The sequence below is a fragment of the Strongylocentrotus purpuratus genome, unplaced genomic scaffold, assembly GCF_000002235.5.
Source record: "Strongylocentrotus purpuratus isolate Spur 01 unplaced genomic scaffold, Spur_5.0 spur5_scaffold_15, whole genome shotgun sequence".
NCBI lineage: Eukaryota > Metazoa > Echinodermata > Echinoidea > Camarodonta > Strongylocentrotidae > Strongylocentrotus > Strongylocentrotus purpuratus.
In genome coordinates, this window is record NW_022145600.1 from 11,554,849 (window position 1) to 11,576,992 (window position 22,144).

The following is a 22,144-nucleotide window of genomic DNA, read 5'->3' on the forward strand; positions in this document are numbered from 1 at the left end:
TCATCCCCCGCTTTTTGTTTCCTTTTTTTAAATCTTTTTATCTTTTTTTTTCTCCTTTTCTTTCTTTTCTTTCTCAGTTCCTTTTTTTCCTCTCCTTCCTATTTTTTTCTCTTTCTCACTTCTCTTCTGTTTCCTTTCTTTCCTTTCTTTCCCTTCCCTTTCATTTTTTGTCTCCTGCTTTTCTCATTTTCCCCGACAGCAGCGCAATTTTACCGACAATATCTTGACAGGTGTGTGTGTGTGTGGGGGGGGGGGGTGACGCACCTTTAGCGACGCCCCGCACCCAAGCCCCCTCCCCCATCAGTACGCCAGTGAATTCAGCTAACAGGTATGGCTCAATACAGAACACTCTGGAGAACCATCATCTTCAGAAGCGCAAAATTTCACCATGAATAGATAATTTGTTTAATTAAAACAAAAAACACAATAGGCACAAACACACGCTATCGTTGTGGAAACTTTACTCAATCCTTTTCTGCTTGCTTGATCGAGGACACCATAATCTCTTTAGAACCGTAAGTCAGTATTTTCATGCTGGTGGCCGTGGAAAGGGATGCATTGTGTTAGATGCCTTTGCGCTTTTTGCCCCCGCGTTTGGAGTGATTTTCATGGGATTTGTTGTCATTAACTTTGGGGGAAATAAGGTATGTCGATATCCGTTGATGAGAAGCCACGTTTACTAACCACCATAGTCTAAGAGGGTCTGGACATAACTCAAAGTAACTCTCAGTTTTCAGACGTGTTTGTTGATGATCTTGAGACTTGAGCAGGTGCTAGGTGTTGAGTGATTAATCATGATTTAAAAATAGAAATGAGATTGGGAGTGCAGTGCCCAGGCAGTGAGGCATGTCGTGTTTGTTGTAATTCTATGTTGATGTAGACCTAGTATTGCACAATCATACATCAGCTTCGGTTATCCTTCACTAAATAAAGACTGGATGATTGCAATAGGTTGAAATAGCCAAAAGCAAGATTAGACTACAAATACAAATTACAATGCTTAAAATTTTACTTGTTCAATTTTGACCTGAACGTGAAACAGAAGTCGATCTAGCTAGACTAGCAAGGTAATCAATCAGTAATCTGTAACTTGTGATTAGAGTATAGTCTGATACTTAATTTTAGTGATACCTTGGCTTTGGGGGAAATAAGGTAAAGTCTGTGCCAATATCTCATCTGTTGATGAGAAAGCCACATTTACTAACCACCCTAGTAAGAGGATCTGGACATAACTCGTCAAAGTCAAACTCTTATTTTTCGGACGTGTTTATGATTATATGATCTCCTTTAGTAGACTGTTAGTGTTACTTAACTTCGTTTTAATTTAGTGATAGCTTAGGCCTAGATCTACAGTGATATAGTGACTGATACTGATATAGATGATGTCAACAGTAGACTAAGATTTTGAATAAGATTTAAGTTTAACTTAATTTTCCATCATTGAATGGTAGTCTGACCCTCCTATTCTTTCTTATTGAACGACTTAATTTTGATGAGGTTTAATACCGAATTTGTTTGTTGACTGGGTGATTCTACAGATTCTGGCCACTGGCCAGATTAGGCCTACGATCTACGGTCATCTTCACAATTTAACCCTGTGTCTTCTTCGGTGTCAACTCTTTCTTATGCATTATGGTCATCGCTCTTTTTGCAAAGCTTCTGCTGGACTTTGGACAAACTACCTTCACATGTCTAAAACTGTCAACCATTTCAAAACTTGTCTGAACTAGTAGATCTACTCAAAATTGCTTTTGATGATGAACTTAATTACTCTCCTCACATGTGATTGATGTATATTTTTATATACTTTATATAGATCTATGTATTTTAATTTGTAGGTTTATTTGTAATTTTGTATTACTTCTAAAAGTTCTAATAAAAAGTAATATGTATTTGTTTATCATTGTATTATAGCTCTTAGATATGATTTCGGTACATTGGAAAGAGCTGTAAAAGTACTTTAACAAAAAATTATATTTAATTCAGTAAAAACTTCCAGAACATTATAGATATGATTAAGACTAAAATTACTGAAAAGAATACTCAAAATGATCAAAAAAGAAGTGGAGGAATCGTTTTTCCTCCACTTCTCGGCCGCCGTAGGTTAGAAAAGGGATGGCATTGTCCTGACAAAAATGCCTAGAATTCTACAAAATGAACTTTAATGTTGACCTTGGACTAGTTATTCTGCTTCAAGGTATTTTTTAAAAATCATTTTGAGTATCCTTTTTAGTAATTTTAGTCTTATTTTAATTAGAAGCAGTGTAAAAAGAAGATTCAGGGAGATTTACTAGAGAATTGTTGTTGTAAAACATCTGTCATCAAATGTAGTTGAACCTTGTTCTTCATTTCAGTAATAATTTTTAAGTTACATAGTCATAAGATTTTCATTTAGATCTAGATTTTTAAATGAGCTCTAAAGCGTCATACTGGTAACTACAAACTTTTTCTTCTTTATGTTTTACTCATTTTGTTGCAGCTGGTTAACTGAAGCAGTGTAAAAAGAAGATTCAGGAAGATTTACCAAAGAATTTTAGCTCGGTCTGTAGGATTCATAAGGCTCTCAATCCTCTGACAAAAATCAAAATTTAAGTGACCTGAACATATTCTGCAATAGAGTACTTTTGGAAAGCAGGAAAAATGAACAATCCAAAAAGTACTGGAAGTGGTGGAGTACCTGTAGTTAAAACTGATGCTTCTGCAGGCAAATTCTGGGTTCCTAAAGGATTATCGAAAGATCAGCTGGAGAAAACCAGATTTGAAGTGTGGCTTGAGCCTTTGGAAGACATGTGGGAAGAGCAGAAGAAGAAGGAAGTATGCCAGACGTTCCACGAAGCCCTGTCTTCCATGGATCGCCGAGTTCATCATTCCTTTGTGTTGGACCTGGTAGATCATAGTCGGGATCTGCGCAAGAGAAAGCCAGATACACTGGCATTTCTGATCTTGAGGGAGTTTGATACCATGCTCAGTGTCAAGAAAATGACCGAAGAGGTGAGTATGCGTGCTATAACCATTTGTATTTCACTTAGTGGAAGGCTGTTTATAAGTAAGGTAATTTCTGATAATGTTTATTATTAAGAATGCATCTGTTTATGCCCTTGTGCTGGGACCTTTAAATCCAAGCTGAAATCTTATCTATTTTAACAATACCTGTACTTGGCACTATTACACTCATCCAAACTCTCTCATCCTTTCTAATTTTTTTTGTGCGCCTCGGAATAGCATTGTCTAGATAGATGGGCCGAGATGGCGCTATATAAATGCTTATTATTATTATTAACACAACTATTTAAGTGGACTAATAAAATCTAATGCTGGCTATATTTTTTCTAACCATGAAACTTTTTTTCTCAAAGACATTTTAACATTATGTCTACAAAATGAAAATCTAAATATATTGCAAATCAAGACAGTATCGGAAATATAAGACAGTAATTCTGTTCTCCTATTTTTCAAGGAATTGACCAGAATCCTTACCCCAGAGCTGAGGATGCAAGCGTTTCACCTGGCAGCCAGTGCTCACTCCAACGTCTTTGATATCCTGTCCAAGCTCTACTACCTGCAAGGACCAGACAACTCTTTCCTGGTGTCTAGAGTCAGGGTCATGCTGGCAAGGCAACAGTTCAAAGAGGTCAGTAGCTCTCTAGACATTGTAATGATAATAGTTTTAGCTTTAGCATTGCTGCTATTATGGCACTTGAATATTTAGGGAACTAATACCTGCTGGGTACCCATTTACCTCATATGGGTCTATAGATTAATATCTTGCCTGAGACAGGTATTATAAGGAGGAGGAGGAGGAGAAGGGGGAGGAGGAGGGGGGAGAAGGGGAAGGGACGGGGACGAGGAGGAGCAGTAGCAGCTTATTATTTGTCTCTGCTCAATCTGTAACTCCTTATTCTTTCCTTATTCTTTGTCTTGTCTTTGTCCTTTTTTTATTTACAGCTTCCACAGTTCCACAGTCTTTTTTGTATATTTAAGAGTTATTGTGATATGCAATTCTACTCTTAGCTGGATCATACATTGTTTGCAAAGGGAAATTAACCCAACCCTTCACCAGTTTCTCTCTCTTTTTTACAGGCTGCTACGTGTGTGACAAAAGTGAACCTTCATAATTGCTTTTCATTGGAGGATGTAAGTATACATCATGGGAACAGATTCTTCACTTCAACAATAGGAAGCATTAATCTGCAGTAAGGTGCAGTGTAGTAATTTAGATAATTGGCAAACAGGGAGAGGAATCCTTTCTGGGGGGAGGTGGCTGCTTTTTTTCTTTCACCTACAATAGCAAGGTTTTTGGGGGTTTTTTTCCCCTAGATTTGTGATTAGGAATCGGCCTTCAAAGTTGAATGATTTGATTATCGATTTGTCTTATAAATACCAGCTATCTGCATCAAGAAAAGTTTCCACCAAGTCCAATACATTGACCACCGCAAAGACCCCAATATCTTTACATAATGTTTGTTCCAGTGTACAATTTTGTTTTATTTTGCAGGAGCTCTTTTCAGGTTTGGTGTTGTATTTAGATGCGCGATTTTCTCACAGTGATATCAAAGTATTGTTTATTGTTCTTTACAAGAGCTTTTGAGATTATTGTTATTATTCTTTCTTTTTTGTCTTATTCTTCCTCCTCTCCCCCCCCCCCCCCCCTCCTGCTCCTCCTCATTCCTCTTCTTCTTCTTCTTCTCTTTCTTTGTCATTTTTTTTTCTTTTTCTCTTCTCTTTCTTTGTCTTCTTTTCCTTCTTCTTCTTCATCTTCTCCTCCTTCTTTTTCCTCTTCAGATCTGCCTACCTCTCATCTTTCAAGACAAAGCTAACATGGTAGAGAGATATGTCCAAGGTTTCCCCGAATTGCAAGAAGCTCTCGTACGACAACTGGATGTTTTCTGTGAGCAGGGCTATGATATAAATGCATATCTGAGGTATGCTATTATTTGCAGTGACTATGTTTTTGAGTTGTCTAGATTTGATGATTTAGAAACACAATGTTGTTATGAATTTAGACCTAGAGATGATAAGCATCAGTTAGGAAGTGGGTAGGGGGCAAAATGTTATTTATCTTGCACTTAGACACACAAAACTAATGGGGCGTTGCAAGAAAGTTGCAATGAATTGCAAATCCCCAAAATCAAGTGTAAGTCTTGCAATTTATTGGAAGTCAACTTTCTTGCAATGCCCCATTAGTAAGAGAGAGAGGGGGAAAGAGGGGGGGGGGGGGATTAAAAGCTAAATCTATTTAATGTTATTGTTAAAAATATAATCCTACCAAAATCCTAGACTATAGTGGGGCGTTGCAAGAAAGTTTAGTTGCAATCAATTGCAAATATCAGTTGCAAATTTTGCAACTTGCAATCAATCGCAACTTTCTTGCAACACCCTATAAGACATTAAATACATGCAGTGAAACAACTGTGCATTTGATTTAAGGTATTACATAGAGATGCTGCTAATACCTTTTCCATAGACTCTGGACAGTAACAAAGTTTTGTGGGTATTGAGTACCCAAATGAATGGGTCAATAAAGTGTTTTAGCATCCTTTATTATGAACTTATGTTTCCATTTAGTGACAGTGATAAAATAGCACAACTGTGAAATTGTCTACAATGGAACTACAGCATAACAGAACTTGTCAAATGTACCTTTTAACTATGCAGTGAGATGACAATCAGTGTCCCAGGGGTGAGGGTTGAGAAGCTAAGGAGACGTCACATGACCAAGCTTATACTCCGACTGGTCAAGATGTTCAAACTGGACATGTCGATCTGTCCCAACACTGCCAAGTCCAAAGACCTAGGTGCCATCAAGTACCTCATTCATAAGAGGTATATCGAGGTAACTTTCATTTTTTTTACCAGGCATAGTTTAAAACAGCAGTGTTCACAATGTAATAGATTTATGAGGCCTGATCAGTAGACCAATCGAATCTCAGGATGTTCTCAAATGCTGGTGAATGAACATTGCAACATTAATATTATAAAAAGGGTTCGAGAATGTCTAATCAGCAAATGAGACCGGATCCGTATCTCTGGCGCATACAAAATTAAGGGGCCATGAAATGCACATAGTTTCAAATGGTAAGGACATTGATTTACCTTTGAGATGTATACTACACAGTTTGGTTGTGCTTTTATACTGTGATGGCTTTCAAAGCAAATGGCGGCTTCCATGACTTCTATTCTTGACATTTTGATCAGGCATTTTGCTTATTTCTCGTCTTAAATTCTTATTTCTGACACGTTTTATAAAACAAATAATTCATGTTTTGAAGCTTGTGCATTAGTGATATCCACGTACTGCACTTGGTTAAGTCACAATTAACCAGATAATGAACTTGACAAGTTGAAGTTCATTATCTAATTCTGACTTAAACCGGTGCGATGCATATTAACTAATACACTTAGAGCTGATTAATGCTGATGTGGTATTGTTCAACTCTTTCTTGGGGATAAAATTTGTGCCTAATTTTGATCATTGATGGGGTTTAACCCTGATGTTTCAGAGTTCAAAATTTCAGTTTAAATACAAGAGTTAAATAATTAATTTGCAAGCACTTCTTGTAAATTAATGCTAATTTAAATTGTACTGTTGTTCAACTGTGAATGTAATAGACTTTGTGCCTAATCTTGAATATCAGTGGGTTCAACCCTGATGTTTGAATGTGGGGGATGGTGGGGGCTTGCCCATATTCCAAGATTTATGACAATAACATGCAGTTTCTTTTTCTTTTTTTCTTTGCAGGAGTCCATGGCGCAAGATGTATGGGAAGAGCTTATAGTCTCCACCATTGGAGATAACAAATCCGTCCAGGTTGGTTTCATTGACCAACTAGTATGGTACAATGATATCCCTGCAGCCGCTCGCTGGGCAAGGCATTATGAAATAGATGTCAATCAACTACCTGAGGCTGTCTTCGAGGAACTGCAGAGGTCCGATGCCAGGTATGCTTGTTGTAGCCTTGATTCAACCTTAATAGCAAGTTGTTCTGAGTGATTTCAGAAAAATAAAGCACTTGTGATAAGTGAATGTTTAATAAAGTTGGATATGTGATAAGAATTTCAAAGCCCATACAGAGACTATTGCAATATACTTTAAAATCTTAAATGGACAAGGTCATGAGGGTGTGGTGACACTTTTTGCAATTCTCACATTTAGTTGATTAAAGGGATCCGGTAACTTTGTCTCAGATTCTGAAACAAAATTCTGGATTTAGCTCATGCTGGAATGATAATTATAAACCTTTAGGTCAGTCAGGAACCCCATGAATTTTACCGTCTGATTATCAAGATATTTATGATTGGAATTACAAATTTTGAAAACCGTTTGCCAAACAGTTTTCATAACACTACAGTCTATTGGGGAAAACGAGTATGGTACAACCGGTCACTCATAACACGTGTATCTCAGATTTAACATTGTTAAACGATACCTTTAACAAATGTCGGTTGTCAAGCAGTTAAGTCATACATGCAATGGTCTCTGTTTCTATTAATTAAGTGAAGTTGAGAATGAATTCAGAGTTCATTAAAGTGATCTAGAAGCAGAGTAATTAATTGTTCAAAAGAGCCCTTTTATATTGCCTCGTGGTCTTGAGATTTTAAAGTATCTTTACAATCAAGTTCAATGGTTCAGGGTGAACTATCTCTACTGTAATGTGGTGTAAGGTGAGAAACTTTAATGTGCAAGCAGCTTAAGCAAGATCAAGAGGGGTTAAGTCTTTTGGAAGCTGTATAGCATTTTAAAACAAAACATTTTAAAATCAATTGTTTGCAACTCTTGATATTTTGGGGATAAGAAAATGGCGTTTATAAATGATTCATTCAATTTCATGTCACCCTTCATTAACATTTTGTGATAATTTCTGGTTTAACAGTATTATTTTAATCATTATTTTCTTATGAAGCAATGCTGCTTGTGAAGAACAAGATGTAGGAGAGAATTGGGATGAAGAGTTGCCAGATGCTCCTACTGTTGATTATTATCCCCTCAGTCTACCAGGGGAAAGGATCATTCTAGTCTCCACGGCGACTGGTATACAACAGTGCCTTGCAGACATCACTAGTAAGGTAATGAACACTTGGATTGCTTTCTACGCCTATGCACAGTTGCTTGTTTGCAACAAATGTGAAATGTAAATTGAGACACTGCAGTAGCTTAATGTTTGTTTTAAAGCCAGTCTGCACTAGTTAGGCCAGGAGGGATTAGACCTCTCTACATGGCACTGACAGGTGGTTATCACATCAAATCAGCTCTCACTTTATAACATAAGAAAAAGGGGATCATGGGGGACCAGCGGGTACAGCTTAGACATTGTTTGCTATATAGAGGGTGCAAATAGCTACAAGTAGTGCAGTCCTGCTTTAACATCACAACTAGCAATATTAGAATAGAACATAATGTCATTTACCTTTTTATATGAAAAAGAACAGTGAGGAGAGTTATATTTTTTACTTTGAAAATGATTGTTGTTAAAAGATATTTAGTCCTCCTCATTATGTTTGTTATGGTGTTTTTTTGTTTGTTGTTGTTGTTTTTGTTTCTTTTCTGGTTAACATTAAGTCATTATTTTTTTTTCTTTCAACAGCAAAATCCAATGGTAGGAATTGACATGGAATGGAGACCTTCATTCAGCCCAACACAGAAATCAAAGTAAGTATAAAGAGGATGTGAAACCCATTTCCTCACACCTTGGCTTTAATTCCTTCCTGTTGGTTTCCCATGGTGATCTGATTTCTCTGCAGAAGGTTATGCTACAGTGTCCAATTAGTTCTCCCAGCAGGGCTTGTGATTAAAGGGAAGGTATAACTCTAATGTCAGTTTCTTTTAGCCCCATTGCACTACTTATAGCTACTTGCGCTCTCTATATAGCAAACAATGACTAATCGGTGACCATTGGTCCCCCATGGTCTCCTTTTTCTTATGTTAATTAAGAGCTGATTTGATGAGATAACCACCTGTCAGTGACCATGCAGGGAGGTCTAATCTCTCCTGGCCAAACTAGGGCAGACAGGCTTTAATTAAAAGCAGACAAATCAAGAAAAATCATTTTCAAACTTTTAAAGTTGTAAACATTCAACATTAATTGCCAAGTTGGTCCTGCTGCCAAATGATTTTTATGCCTCCGTTACGAAGTAGCCAGAGGCATTATGTTTTCGGGTTGTCCGTCCGTACGTACGTCCCGTTCTCGTGATCTCAAGAACCGACTAATGGATTCCTATCAAACTTTGGTCATGTATGTAACTTGCAGAGCCAATGAATTGATTAGATTTTGGGTCACGAGGTCAAAGGTCAAAGATCACAGGGCTCATTATGTATGCAAAAATAGCTTGTGATCGTGTTATCTCAAGAACCGGTTGATGAATTCCTGCCAAACTTAGGTCATGTATGTATCTTGCAGAGCCAATGAATTGATTAGATTTTGGGGTCATGAGGTCATAGTTCAAATGTCACAGGGCTCATTATGTATGCAAAAATAGCTTGTGATCACATTATCATTAGAACAGATGGATGGATCACCATCAAACAAGTATCTTGCATTTGGGGTCATGAGATCAAAGATCAAAGGGTCATACATGTACATGAGAAATAGCTTGTAATCATGATATTTTGAGAACCTGTTAATGGATTACAACCGAACTTGAATTTGAAAAATTTCTTTCATTTTGGTTTGTAAAATTGCTCTATGATGGAGGCATCACTTTCGACTGCGACTGTGCACAGTCGAAGTTCCATCTAGCTGGGGTAATGTTTAAAAATCTCCTTTTCTTTTTTTAGGGTAGCCCTGTGCCAGATTGCAACCCATGAGACAGCCTACCTACTAGACATGACAGCCTTGTGGGTATCAGAAACCAAGGATATTGTCAAGGATTTCTTTCAACAGTTGTTACAGTCTGAGGAAATCCTTAAACTTGGTGAGGAAGCAGATGTTTTTTTTGTGTTTGTGTTAAGTTGTGATCTAAACTTGTCTTAACGTTAATTGCTTGTCTTGTTATTCCCTTTGTCTGTATATTCCATATTAAATTGTTGACCCGACATGTGCCACAGTAGCAATTGCTCCTGGCTTTATTTTCTCAGATATATAGGGTTGGGTGAAGGTTGCAGTTGGGTTTTAGGTTCTGCTTATGGTTAGGGTTAGGGTTGCAATTCGGTTTAGGTTAGTAATTGGGTTTTAAATTTGGTTTAGGGGTAGGTGTAGTGTTTGGTTACGGGTTAGGGTTAGAATTTTGTTAATGTGAGATAATGACTGCAGAGCAAATGTTGTGGGATTATGTGACATAGAACCTTGAAATCCTAATGCAGTTTATTTTAAATGAAAAAAGTCTTTATTCAGATAAGAATGTTATATCTGATTGAGAACTTTTCTTTTAACAATACCATATTCTTTTAGGCTTTGAAATATCAGGAGATTACAAGATGCTAGGCCAGTCCTTTCCAGAACTCCAGGAAGTTCTAAAGGGAGAGAAGAGGACTGTGGACCTCAATGGATTAGGCAAACAGGTAAGACTTTTCTCCTGTCGGTTATGTGATCACTTTTATGTGGAATATGGGTAATTTCCAACAGCCATAGTCGTTGATGAACTTTAAATATTTCCTGTACTCGCTAATGTATTTATAGATATACTGAATCAGTCTTTAGATTTTGCTAGTAGTCAGAGGACTTCAGAAGATTTTGACTTAATCACAAAATGGGGGGGGGGGGGGGGGGGAAGGGGATAAATTAAAGAAGAAAAAAAAGAAGAAAAAATGGAGAGGGAGAGGGGAGTAGATATCTTTCAATCTCTCAATGGCCCCTTTCCCCCATTCTATTAAAGCCCCACTGCACTTATAGCTACTTGCGCCCTCTATATTACCTAAACAATGCCTAATCGTTGACCGCTGGTCCCCCATGATCCCCTTTTTCTTATGTTAATTGAGAGCTAATTTGATGAGATAACCATGTGGCAGTGACCACGCTGGGTGGTCTAAACCCTCCTGGCCAAACTAGTGCAGACAGGCTTTAATACGACTCATACACCACACTATGCCTCTGTGTTAATATGCATCTATTTAGAAAATATGATTGTCTAAAATGATGTGTTGCCCCTCCTCAAGCACCCTAATTTGGTTCTGACCCAGAGACCTCAGTGGCTTCTCCACTCTTCTTTAAATTTTCTCTATCATATGCTTGTGTCTTCGTCTCAGTAGCGAAGTCAAAGCCAGGAACTCTGAGACAAGATCGCTAGAATAAAATAACCTTGCGTAGCTTTTTTACTTGAGTCGTGACACAGTCCAGGGCTAAGGCCAAGGACACTAAAATATTGCCTCGAGGCTGGACTCAACTAAAACAAAGCTTGATATTTCATTGTTTTGTATAGATCCTCAAGGAGATTCCACGCTCTGGGAACAGTAGGATCGGTTCTCATGGATTGACAGACCTAGTCCACTATTGCTTCGGGAAGTACCTTGATAAGAGGGACAGGATCTCTGACTGGGAAAGGCGCCCTCTGAGACAGGCCCAAATGACATATGCTGGTGAGTTATAAGGTTTATTGTTGTTGTTGGTGGTGGTTATTTTACCTGACTGCTAAGAAAGCATAAATGCTTGTAAGTAAGCAACCAGACGGCCGAAGGCTTTAAGTCCTCTCTGAGGGACCTGGTAATGAGGATTAATGCCTTACCAAAGGGCACTAGCGCATCGACTTGTTTTCGAACCCGGGTTACCGGATTACAAGACCCACTGCTCTACTGACTGAGCTAGGTGATGGCTAGGTATTAAAATAATATGTACATTTGCTTCCTATCATCAGTATTTGCTTTTTTTATGCCTCCGCCACCGAAGGTGGTGCCGGAGGCATCATGTTTTCGGGTTGTCCGTCCGTACGTCCGTCCCGTTTGACCGTTATCACAATATCTCAAGAACCATTTAAGATTTAAACTTAAGACTCGAGAATAGTATTTATCACCATAGGAAGACGATCTGATTAGATTTTGGAGTACGTAGGTCAAAGGTCACAGGTCACAGAGGTCAACTTATAAAATTCCTTGTATTGAGTTTGTTAGCGCGATATCTCAAGAACCATTTGAGATTTAAACTTCAAACTTAAGGATAGTATGTATCACCATAGGAAGACGATCTGATTAGATTTTGGAGTACGTAGGTCAAAGGTCACAGGTCACAGAGGTCAACTTATAAAATTCCTTGTATTGAGTTTGTTAGCGCGATATCTCAAGAACCATTTGAGATTTAAACTTCAAACTTAAGGATAGTATGTATCACCATAGGAAGACGATCTGATTAGATTTTGGAGCATGTATGTCAAAGGTCAAGGGTCACAGAGGTCAACTTATGAAATTCCATACATTGAGATTGTTATCATGATATCTCAAGAACCACTGGAGATTTAAACTTCAAACTTAGTGATAGTGTGTATCACTATAGGAAAACAATCTGATTACATTTTGGAGCACGTAGGTCAAAGGTCAAGGGTCATAGAGGTCAACTTATGAAATTCCATACATTGAGATTGTTATCATGATATCTCAAGAACCACTGGAGATGTAAAAACTTCAAACTTAAGGATAGTATGTATCACCATAGGAAGACGATCTGATTAGATTTTGGAGCACGTAGGTCAAAGGTCAAGGGTCACATAGGTCAACTTATGAAATTCCATACATTGAGATTGTTATCATAATATCTCAAGAACCACTGGAGATTTAAACTTCAAACTTAATGATAGTGTGTATCACCATAGGAAGACAATCTGATTAGATTTTGGAGCACGTAGGTCAAAGGTCAAGGGTCACAGAGGTCAACTTATGAAATTCCATACATTGAGATCGTTATCGCGATATCTCAAGAACCACTGGAGAATTTTCACTTCAAACTTAATGATAGTATGTATCACCATATAATATCTCAAGAACCACTGGAGATTTAAACTTCAAACTTAATGATAGTGTGTATCACCATAGGAAGACAATCTGATTAGATTTTGGAGCACGTAGGTCAAAGGTCAAGGGTCACAGAGGTCAACTTATGAAATTCCATACATTGAGATTGTTATCATGATATCTCAAGAACCACTGGAGATTTAAACTCCAAACTTTTTTAAATTGCTCTATGGCGGAGGCATCATTTTCGACTGCGCGCAGTCAAAATTCCATCTAGTTATTATATATATTGCTTGCTTTGCAATTGGTCCTCATGAACTCTGCTCTCTGTTCTTTTTTTTCTCTCTTCTCATCTCCATTTTCGCCTCTTTCTCTACTCTCTCTCTTGCCCATTTTAGTCTGATTCGCAGCTGAAATATATAATTTCATTTTCAGTTCACATAACAAAATAAGCAAATTACCACAATAGAGATTTGGATGCTCTTCAATCCCAAATGTCATTTAAGACACACTTCTGCACAAAAAAAAAAATGTGTTTGAAGACAAATATTGATCAAAGAATACATAATTTTGGTTTTCTGTTGTACACAGAAAACCTATATTTTGTATTCTTTCATCAATTTTCGACTTCAAAAACATTTGTTTTGAAAATCCTTGCTGAAATGTGTCTTAAATAACATCCTCTTTTACGTGATGATGGCCTTATTTTCAAGTTCCCTATTTTCATTTTCTTATATATTACAAATGCTTATCATTGTATATATTTTTGTATTGTTTTTATTGAAAATGGAAATGAATGAAACGAATTGAATTGAATTGAATGATACAATTTAAGTGAAATTTTGCCACCAAATCTGTGGGGCTTAAATCATCTTGCCATCTTTTTTTTTTCTAGCCCTGGATGCTTTCTGTTTGTTAGAGGTCTATGCTTATCTCAAAGAGAAAGTATCCTACCATGGCCTTCAGATTAACATGGAACAATGCAACTCTAGCAAGACAAACAAGAAGTCCAAATCCAAGGCCAAACCCAAACTAAGCAAGTCACCCAAAAAGAAGCCTTCATTTTCTGAAGCTTTAAACCAGGTTTGTAATTCTCCTTCCCTTTTATGCTTTTCGTAATGTTCTCTTCATTCTGGCAGGAATTAATTCTGTGAAATGCTAGAGCGCCGTAATGGCAGCACAGCTAAAGCCGGGGTAATAATCTCCAAGTTGGAAGCGCTTAGTGATTGTAATAAGCGCTATATAAAAACTGAGTATTATTATTATTATTAATATTCAATCCTTTCACTCTCCAATTCACAACCTCCTCCACCTCCTCCTATCTTTGTCTTGCTAATTTTCTGTCTTCTCCTTCTCTGTCTTCTTCTCTTTCTCCTTGTCCTCCTTATCTTTCTCTTCCTACTTCTTCTCCTCCTCCTCCTATTTCTTCTTTTTTTTGTTTTAATATGTGTCATTTGTGTAATATTCTGGTTAGTGTGATGGTAATAATAATCGTCCATCTTAGGATGAGAAATTCTACTCTAAACTCCAGTCTTTCCTCCTCCTTGTACTGTCCACCCATAGCCTCCTCCTCCTCCTATATCAGCGGGTCAACTGGCCGTGGTATGCGACAACATGCTCCAAGGGTTAGGGCGCCATCTACGGTCATGTGGAGTGGATGTGAAAGTGCTTGATAATGATGATGAACATGATGAAGCCCTCCAGGTGAGCTAAATTTCCCTTCTTTATAAAACTCTTTGAAAAGTGAGGCATTTAGCTAGATCATGTAACCAGACGTGTGTTCTTTCGACAAATTGAAGATTGTGTCTCTGATCAGTGATTTACATTTACAAATCAGATTCCTTTGTCTTATGAGAAAGAATTTGGAACGTTTTACCATTAGATTCATGTAGAAAATACAATTTTTTGAGAATGCAAATGCAAACGCAAATAATAATTAAGGTGTAAGAGTGCTGTGGTATAGCGGATATGTCTCTGACTGTGGATCACATGGTTCATGGTTCAAGTCCCGCTTTAGCACTTATGTCCTTTAGCAAGATATATCTACATTTACCACTCTTCACCAAAGTGTTAAATGGGTACTGGTAGGAAGGAATTCCTTAAATGCTGTGAGCACTGAAATTGGTAGCCTCGCAGAGCGGGAGTAATATTGGAGCGGCTTGAGCACCTTGCGTGGTGGATGTGTGCGCTATGAAAATATCCAATACTTTTAATTAGGTTTCAGCAAATGCAGAAGTTTTGTCTAGTAAAAATGTGCTCATGTAGTGGACTCAATCTGCATTTATGATACTGCTTGAATTTCACCTAAATATATGATCCAATTTTCACATACAGTTAACGACTGAATTATTCATACCCCTTGTAAATATGAAGTTTTTTTTTGTTGTTTTTGTAAATCAAGAATGAAAAGTGGACTGGTAGAATTAGAGCCTTTGTTAAAGGTAAAGACCAGTATTGGAAAGGCCCCAATTTCAAGAAATGAAATGGAAGCTCTCATTACCAATCATGTGAAAGAATATGTTTTGACTAATACATGATGATAAAAAATTTGCCGGGAAACCGCCTACTAATTCATATATTTAGTAAATTTGTTTCTCTCATGGACTGTGAGAGATATAGGGTAGTCCCATATACATCTTTCTGTGTATAGTGCTTGTAACTTTATGAAGAATGGGCCAAATTTCTTATCATTTTGATGATTCCAGAACCTTGCAGATGCTAGATGCTAGATGATCAACCTTTTCTGATCGATTCCACAACGTTTCTTTCACAATGCAATCGCATGACCATAAGTGGTCTTTACCTTTAAATACTTTTAGGTGTAAGCTTAATATGTCACATTCTCAAGAAACATAATTCAGGACAAATAAACTTTTCACATTCTTAAAATATTACAAACCTTGGTAAGGGTATGAATAATTTAGCTATTCTCCCAGGAAGCATTACATTTAAAAAAGTTGTTGTCCTAATGGCAGACTAATGAATATTAATAAGTCAGAATGAATCAGAATAGCTTGGGTATTTGTTTCTAGTTCATTGGACTGTGCCATGGACCAGTGATAGAGACGCTGCCCGGCAAGCAGTAGATGGCAGGTTCAAATCCTGCTGGTTCCAAGATTCTTTTCTGACTTGTTTTTAATTACAGATCGATCAATCAATCTTAATTACTGGGTGTAAGCCACAAATATGTTTAAACAATTGACTGTAATTTGTTCTTAATCCTGCAGATTTCACTGAAAGAGGGCCGTGCTATCTTGACAGCTGGACAGCCATATATCCAGGTATGTGGACTACATATATCAAATGACTGTATTGTTGTGTAAAGCTTTTGACAAAAATTCTTATTAAGAGAAAAATAAATGGAATCATTTTTCTATTGCCACCTGTCATGAACAATTTGTCACAGATTTAGAAAAATACATACCGTGTATATGAAGAGCTAAATTCCAAAAGGAGCTAAATCCACTTTTGATGAAAATTGAGTTATTGATATTAGAACATTGTTCACTTAGTACCCGTCTTTCAACAAAATTATTTACCTTAATTTTGGGAACAGTAATGAAAAAATGCACCTTCTAATATCACCTTTCCATAGATGCCTGTACAACATCTGGTATTCAATTTTTTTCTTCTCTGAAGTTTAAAACAAAAATGGATTTAGCTCCTTTTGGAATTAAATTCTTCATATGTGAAGTAGTAATTGAAAGTGAAATATCAGAATTAGAATAATTAATTTCGTTTTTTTTTTTACTTTTATTTAGTTTGATTGATATAAAGAAATCAAGTCATATCATATTGATACATTATATTGATACATACATGCACCAAGTTTGAGTCCACGCCTCAAATAGCTAGTCTCTCTCTCTCTCTACATTTCTTGACTCCCAGCTAAAGTCAAAAGTGGATGATGGTAAAATCATGTGTGTCCAAACTCAGAAGAAGGCCAAGAATCAGGTTCAAGATGTTTTAGACTTCTTCAACGTGACGGTCACTCCCGCAGATATCTTCAGTCGATGCCAGGTGAGATGTAAAAACAAATTAAGATTTGTAAGAAGTACTGGGGGCGTTTCACAAAGACTAAGATGGACTTAGGCTGGACTTAAACTATGGCAGGCGATTTATGCCCTTAAAAAGCCTTGAACCAGACGGATGCACAATTAGAGAAAAGAAACCTTAGAAATTATGATCTTTAGATAATGATTTTTCCTTCAATAATAAACTATGCAAAAATGTGAATTCTGTGATGTGATGTGATGTCGCTTGAGAGACCAATGATGAGAGCAACCAGTGGCATGAATTGCCTGCCATAGTTGAGTCCAACTTAAAGTCGATCTTAGCCTTTGTGAAATACCCCCAGTAGTGTCAATGAAAATTATATTTTTTTTCTTTTTTCTTTTTCTAAGATAACTTTTCCAACAAATATTTCCCTCATATTTAGAGTAGTTAAAGTTTGCTTTTTGAACCAATCCGCATGTTTGGCAAGTACAGGGTGAGAAGAGAAGTCCACCTCAGATTGATGTCAAATGCAGGAAAACCAGAAGAAACGGATCAGTGGGAGTGGGAGAAAAGTATGATTTGAAAAAATAATGATAATGAAGGATTGGAAACCTCGCCACAAATGTAGCAATTTATTAAATTGATTTGCAGAATGAAAATGGCTTCAAGGAATCCTATTGACATTGTCAAAAGTTATCCAAAAAACTGTGATGTTGCCCTTTAAACCCTCTCATTGGCATTGGCCATAGGGTTAGGGTTAGGGTTAGGGCCTGCAAAACCATGTGAATCTCTTTATACATTTAATATTTCCTCTGTCATTTGCATAAATGAGACATATTGTCATAGAATCCTAGATAACATAGTTAGTACCTCTTCTCTCTTCCCATTATTTAGCTGTGCAATGGAAATGTCTATGCCAAGGTTACCAACCCTGAAATGAGGCAACTCTGGCTTCATAAGCAAACTCTCTTAGGGAAATCACGCCATGCCGACAAGGACGACGACAAAGACGTTTGTGGAAACTTTGAGGATGTGATGATAACGGGGGATGACGATTACGAAGATGAGGAAGACGAACTGCGTTACATGCGTCCTACAAAGCAGTCTTCAGACTCTGGAAAGACATCGTCTGCAACGGATCAAGCACAGGGTGTTGCAAGTCAGCCCATCATTGTAGGAAATCCATACGGGTATCTGACATCTCATGCCAGCAACCAAGACAGATCAACGACGGTCGCAGATTCGTCTTCCGACTTCGATCCGACGTCGGTGTGCACAGGTACGGCTTTTGAGGCGTCTGCTGGAGCATCGCAGTACATGGACAGATCACCAGCGTCGTACACGGAAGGTGCCCTTGACTTCAGTAATGTCAAGGTCGGAAAGTCAGTTGACTTCCAAGTGGACTTGGTTCCTGAAGGGATCTTAGATGTGGTAGACCATTTCTTCTGCTGTACAACCTGTGGTAAGGTCTATTGGGAAGGTAAACACTTTGCTAAGGTCTGTAATCAGTTTGCACATGTCTTGGACCGAGGTGAAGACAGGCAAGGCAAGCTGGATGATGGAGCCGTTACAGCATGAGTACAAAGCCATGGGACTTCACAATGATCATATGCATGTTTATCTTTCTCAAAGCTCGACATATTTCAGGAATTAAGGCAAGAAGTGAAAGGACAGGCTGCATGATTGAGCTTTCATAGCATTAGTTTTAATAGAGCTGTGGGACTACATATCGCATGTATGATTGGCTATCACATGCTCAGTATAGTTTTGCATGAGTAAAATGTAAACTAATTAAAGCACTTTGAGTAAATTCATGAAGGGATGTAGCTCCTTTTGGAGTTCATTTGGAGGAGGTGTTCCTTTGTAAAGCATGTGAACCTCCAGGTGGATATAATTTAACGCATTGTAGGCATACTTTAAACACCATTCCTAGATAATCATCTAATGTAGATTTACTAATCTGTCTATCGATCTATGCCCCATAGCTTGAAGGTCGCTCCGTTGGGACGACAGTGAAATGAACCTTGAGACACATGGTTTTCCATATTTTTCTGTCTTCAGCTGTTCTATTTTAATAGCTGCTCTTAGTTAGCTGCTCAAATGAAATTCCCGTCCACTGCTTGATTTCATCAGTCCATGTTCTAGTTTTTTATTTACTTATACAGTATATAAAAAGGGAATACTGTTATAGTGTGCTATAAGGTCACAAGAAAATTAGCCCCAATATTATTAATTTTGCCACTTTATGTTTGCGGTCTACTCAATGTCACGGCTTATTCCTGTACATTCCAGTAAGGCCAGTATCCTGTGCATTTTATACCACTGCCAATGTGAACCCTTAATACATATAGGCACAACCAAGATTTTATGAATTTCTATTGCATTTATTCTTCGAAATTTAACTAAGCATTTTTTAATTTTGGAACATTACTTGACTAAGGCTGCATTCTCAGGTTAAAGTTTTCTTTGAATCTAATACATCTCCATACATCTGCCTTTTAATAGAATGTCAGTATTTTATGAATTATTGTATAACTATCACATTTGACAATGATTGAGGATCATGAAATTACCTGTCGTAATTGTTCTGTGGACTTTTTGTAACATAGCTTATGTTTAATCATGTGTGTTGTCCATATGGTCATAAATTTCTTGGTATTTTGCTCAGGAAACAGCACACTTTACGAACAGCAAAAGACAGCTAACAAAGCTTTATTTATCTGAAATTTTAGTGCAAGAAAAGAACCCTACTGTATCTTTTGTAGCTGCTTTTAATTTTGCACAATCCCGACTTTCATCATTAGCCTTTTTTGTCTTTCCATGAATGTATATATATATATATACATGTATATGCCCTTTAAAGTCGAGTATATTTTATCATAGTCGGTCTACATTTTGGCAATTATTAGTGGAATTATTGGTTAATTAAATACCAAAATGAAAAATGCAGTTGCAAGCATCTATAATTCCTCATGCTTTCATTATCTTAAAATATACATGCTTAATTGTGACAGTAAGTGATATACCACATATATGCAAATTTATGCCGTCTACCATATGTATATGTGATAATTGTATTGTTTATGGCGATTGGCTTTGAATACAAATATATGTCCAAGTCACCGTGCCTTAGGATGTGTGAATATTATGTTTTAATGGTTTCCTTTCTCGTGTTACAGTAGTCTATGGTGCCCAGAATACGGGTGTTTCAAAAATATTAGGAGCCAAATTGAGATATATAAAGCTACATTCTTCTCAGGTTCTAAATTATATATACTGTTGGTTCTGTGAAGAATTTTTTTTTTCTTGATGATCACTTTTGATTATTAATGTTTAGACATGTCACAAGAGTATTAATTTGCCCACAACTCCTTTTTTCTTCATTTTTATGCCGTATATCATCACATCTTTGTCACATCTCTGACCATTTCATTCTTAATTTAATTTAATTTACCGGGTACTCGATATTCAGCTTTGGTATACAACTGTTCTTCATATACATGTTCACAATGAATAACAAATTTCTACACAAATTTAGAAGTTCTTTAGATCAGTACCCTCAAAATTCCTAAGGTGTAGCAAGAGAAAAGCTACAAAGTTCTTAAGATAATACTCTCTCAAAAGAACAACTCAACATTTAATAAACTTTGTGAATGTCTAATTAATATTTGTAATAACTAGACAGGTGTGCATTCCTGCTTGTTTACAAAATGAAGTACATTTCTATTGCTCAGTGGGAATACCTTCCTTGTTAATTTCGTTACAGTTAGTACATGTCATTCCAAGATCTATTGTCTTGTCTAGATTTGAGGCATGTGTGTATATTTCCATCCTGTGTAATGAACACAGTGAAAATGTAAGACACCCTTTGATGACCCAGCATGAAGTTCTCATTAACATTCCTCTCTATTTTGATACAGGTCATTTAGAGTTCACTCTGAAAATTTATCAAAGCATTTGTGTTTATCAGAAATAAAGTTGATGCCGCTTTATAACAATATCTTAAAGATAAAGTTGAGTTCTGGTCATACGATTGCATTGTGTTGGGCAATTGATCGGAAAAGATTGATCATCTAGCAAAAAAGTATTGGTGTGTAATGCAATGTTAGAATCATCAAAATAATATAATAAGAAATTTAGCCCAGTCTTGGTAAAGTTACAAGCACTGTACACAGAGAGATCTATATGGGACTACACAAACATGTGGCATAAAAATCTGTCCCAATTTGTATGATGTTACATGCCATATTTAGAATATTAAGGCACTTGAAGAACCATGCTTTTCAGGGAACATTTTTTTTATCTGATGTTCTTCTTCACTTTCATAATACAATGATAATGCTCACAAATCATTTTTCACCTCTTCCTAGAACTCAACCTTCTCTTTAAATTTCTATTGTAGGACAGCATTTTATTTAAAAAATATATTTTTTACCATCTTGCCTATGTTTCTTTTTCCTTGACATAATTTTATTTCAAAGATGCCTTATGTGAAATACACTCAAAGCATCTGTGTGTCATTGCCAATGAATACATCATGCAATGCGATATCAGGTTTACTTACTTTTATTTGATTGATCATCAACATTTTAACTTTTCTTGCCAGTACCTGTACATACTGTGATAAATCAATTTGCTGTGCATCAAATTATGATCTTCCCAATTTTTTTTTTTATTTTTCAGTGTGTACAGGGCTTGCCTGTTACAAAAATACATACAGTATATTAGGATAATGATGTAATTACATGTAGCAACTCTTTTACTGCATTTAAACTTTATGTACACATCGTCTGTTGAATGTTATTTACCTGAATATACATAATTTGTGATGCAAAGATGGCATTTCAGAGGAGAAAGGTTATTTTTTAGGATAATCATGATATTTCAAAATATTTTCTGTACATGTACAATGTGTTTACAATCATATTATCCAGTTAATAGCATGTTATCTTTTGATATTTGTACACTGTATTTTTGTGGTAAAGAATTTTATTTTCTCTCCATGTTGAGTTGCAAATAAAATATATATTACATGAATTGATGTATGAAAGGAGCTTTTGTTTTCGTATTTACTGTCCAATTTTCAGTTTATTTATTCATTGTAGTTATTAGAAAGCTTTGTTTTTTATAGATAGTTTGTCTATCCAAGGGTAGATAGTATGTTATGACCCATATTGAATAATGACAATAATAATGGACATTTTTACTATGCTACAGCGTTGATTAAAATGTATCATACATTTATTTGTATTATTGACTTGAAAACGCCCTGCAACA

At 36.6% G+C, this 22,144-nt stretch overlaps 1 protein-coding gene across 3 annotated transcripts; it reads left to right on the top strand.

Moving 5' to 3' along the window:
* Positions 1 to 545: 545 nt before the first annotated feature.
* LOC100892098 (exonuclease mut-7 homolog) lies at positions 546 to 20,440 on the top strand. Of its 3 annotated transcripts, none has more exons than XM_030985572.1 (17): positions 546 to 644; positions 2,480 to 2,991; positions 3,458 to 3,631; positions 4,081 to 4,134; positions 4,783 to 4,922; positions 5,656 to 5,833; positions 6,740 to 6,939; positions 7,902 to 8,064; positions 8,583 to 8,647; positions 9,773 to 9,909; positions 10,386 to 10,495; positions 11,353 to 11,509; positions 13,767 to 13,954; positions 14,435 to 14,575; positions 16,099 to 16,152; positions 16,760 to 16,891; positions 17,762 to 20,440. In XM_030985572.1, the coding sequence occupies exons 2-17, from the start codon at positions 2,641 to 2,643 to the stop codon at positions 18,443 to 18,445; spliced, it is 2,928 nt and encodes a 975-aa protein (XP_030841432.1). In that variant the 5' UTR covers positions 546 to 644; positions 2,480 to 2,640; the 3' UTR covers positions 18,446 to 20,440. The 3 variants fall into 3 exon arrangements, with proteins under 3 accessions (XP_030841432.1, XP_030841433.1, XP_030841434.1); XM_030985573.1 differs by lacking the exon at positions 546 to 644 and adding an exon at positions 656 to 719; XM_030985574.1 differs by lacking the exon at positions 546 to 644 and adding an exon at positions 963 to 1,067.
* Positions 20,441 to 22,144: the final 1,704 nt, after the last annotated feature.

Coding starts and splice junctions, on each gene's coding strand:
- LOC100892098 (XM_030985572.1), top strand. CDS start 2,641: ATGAACAATCCAAAAAGTACTGGAAGTGGTGGAGTACCTGTAGTTAAA. Junction 4,135..4,782: donor ATTGCTTTTCATTGGAGGAT/GTAAGTATACAT, acceptor TTTCCTCTTCAG/ATCTGCCTACCTCTCATCTT. Junction 10,496..11,352: donor TCAATGGATTAGGCAAACAG/GTAAGACTTTTC, acceptor TGTTTTGTATAG/ATCCTCAAGGAGATTCCACG.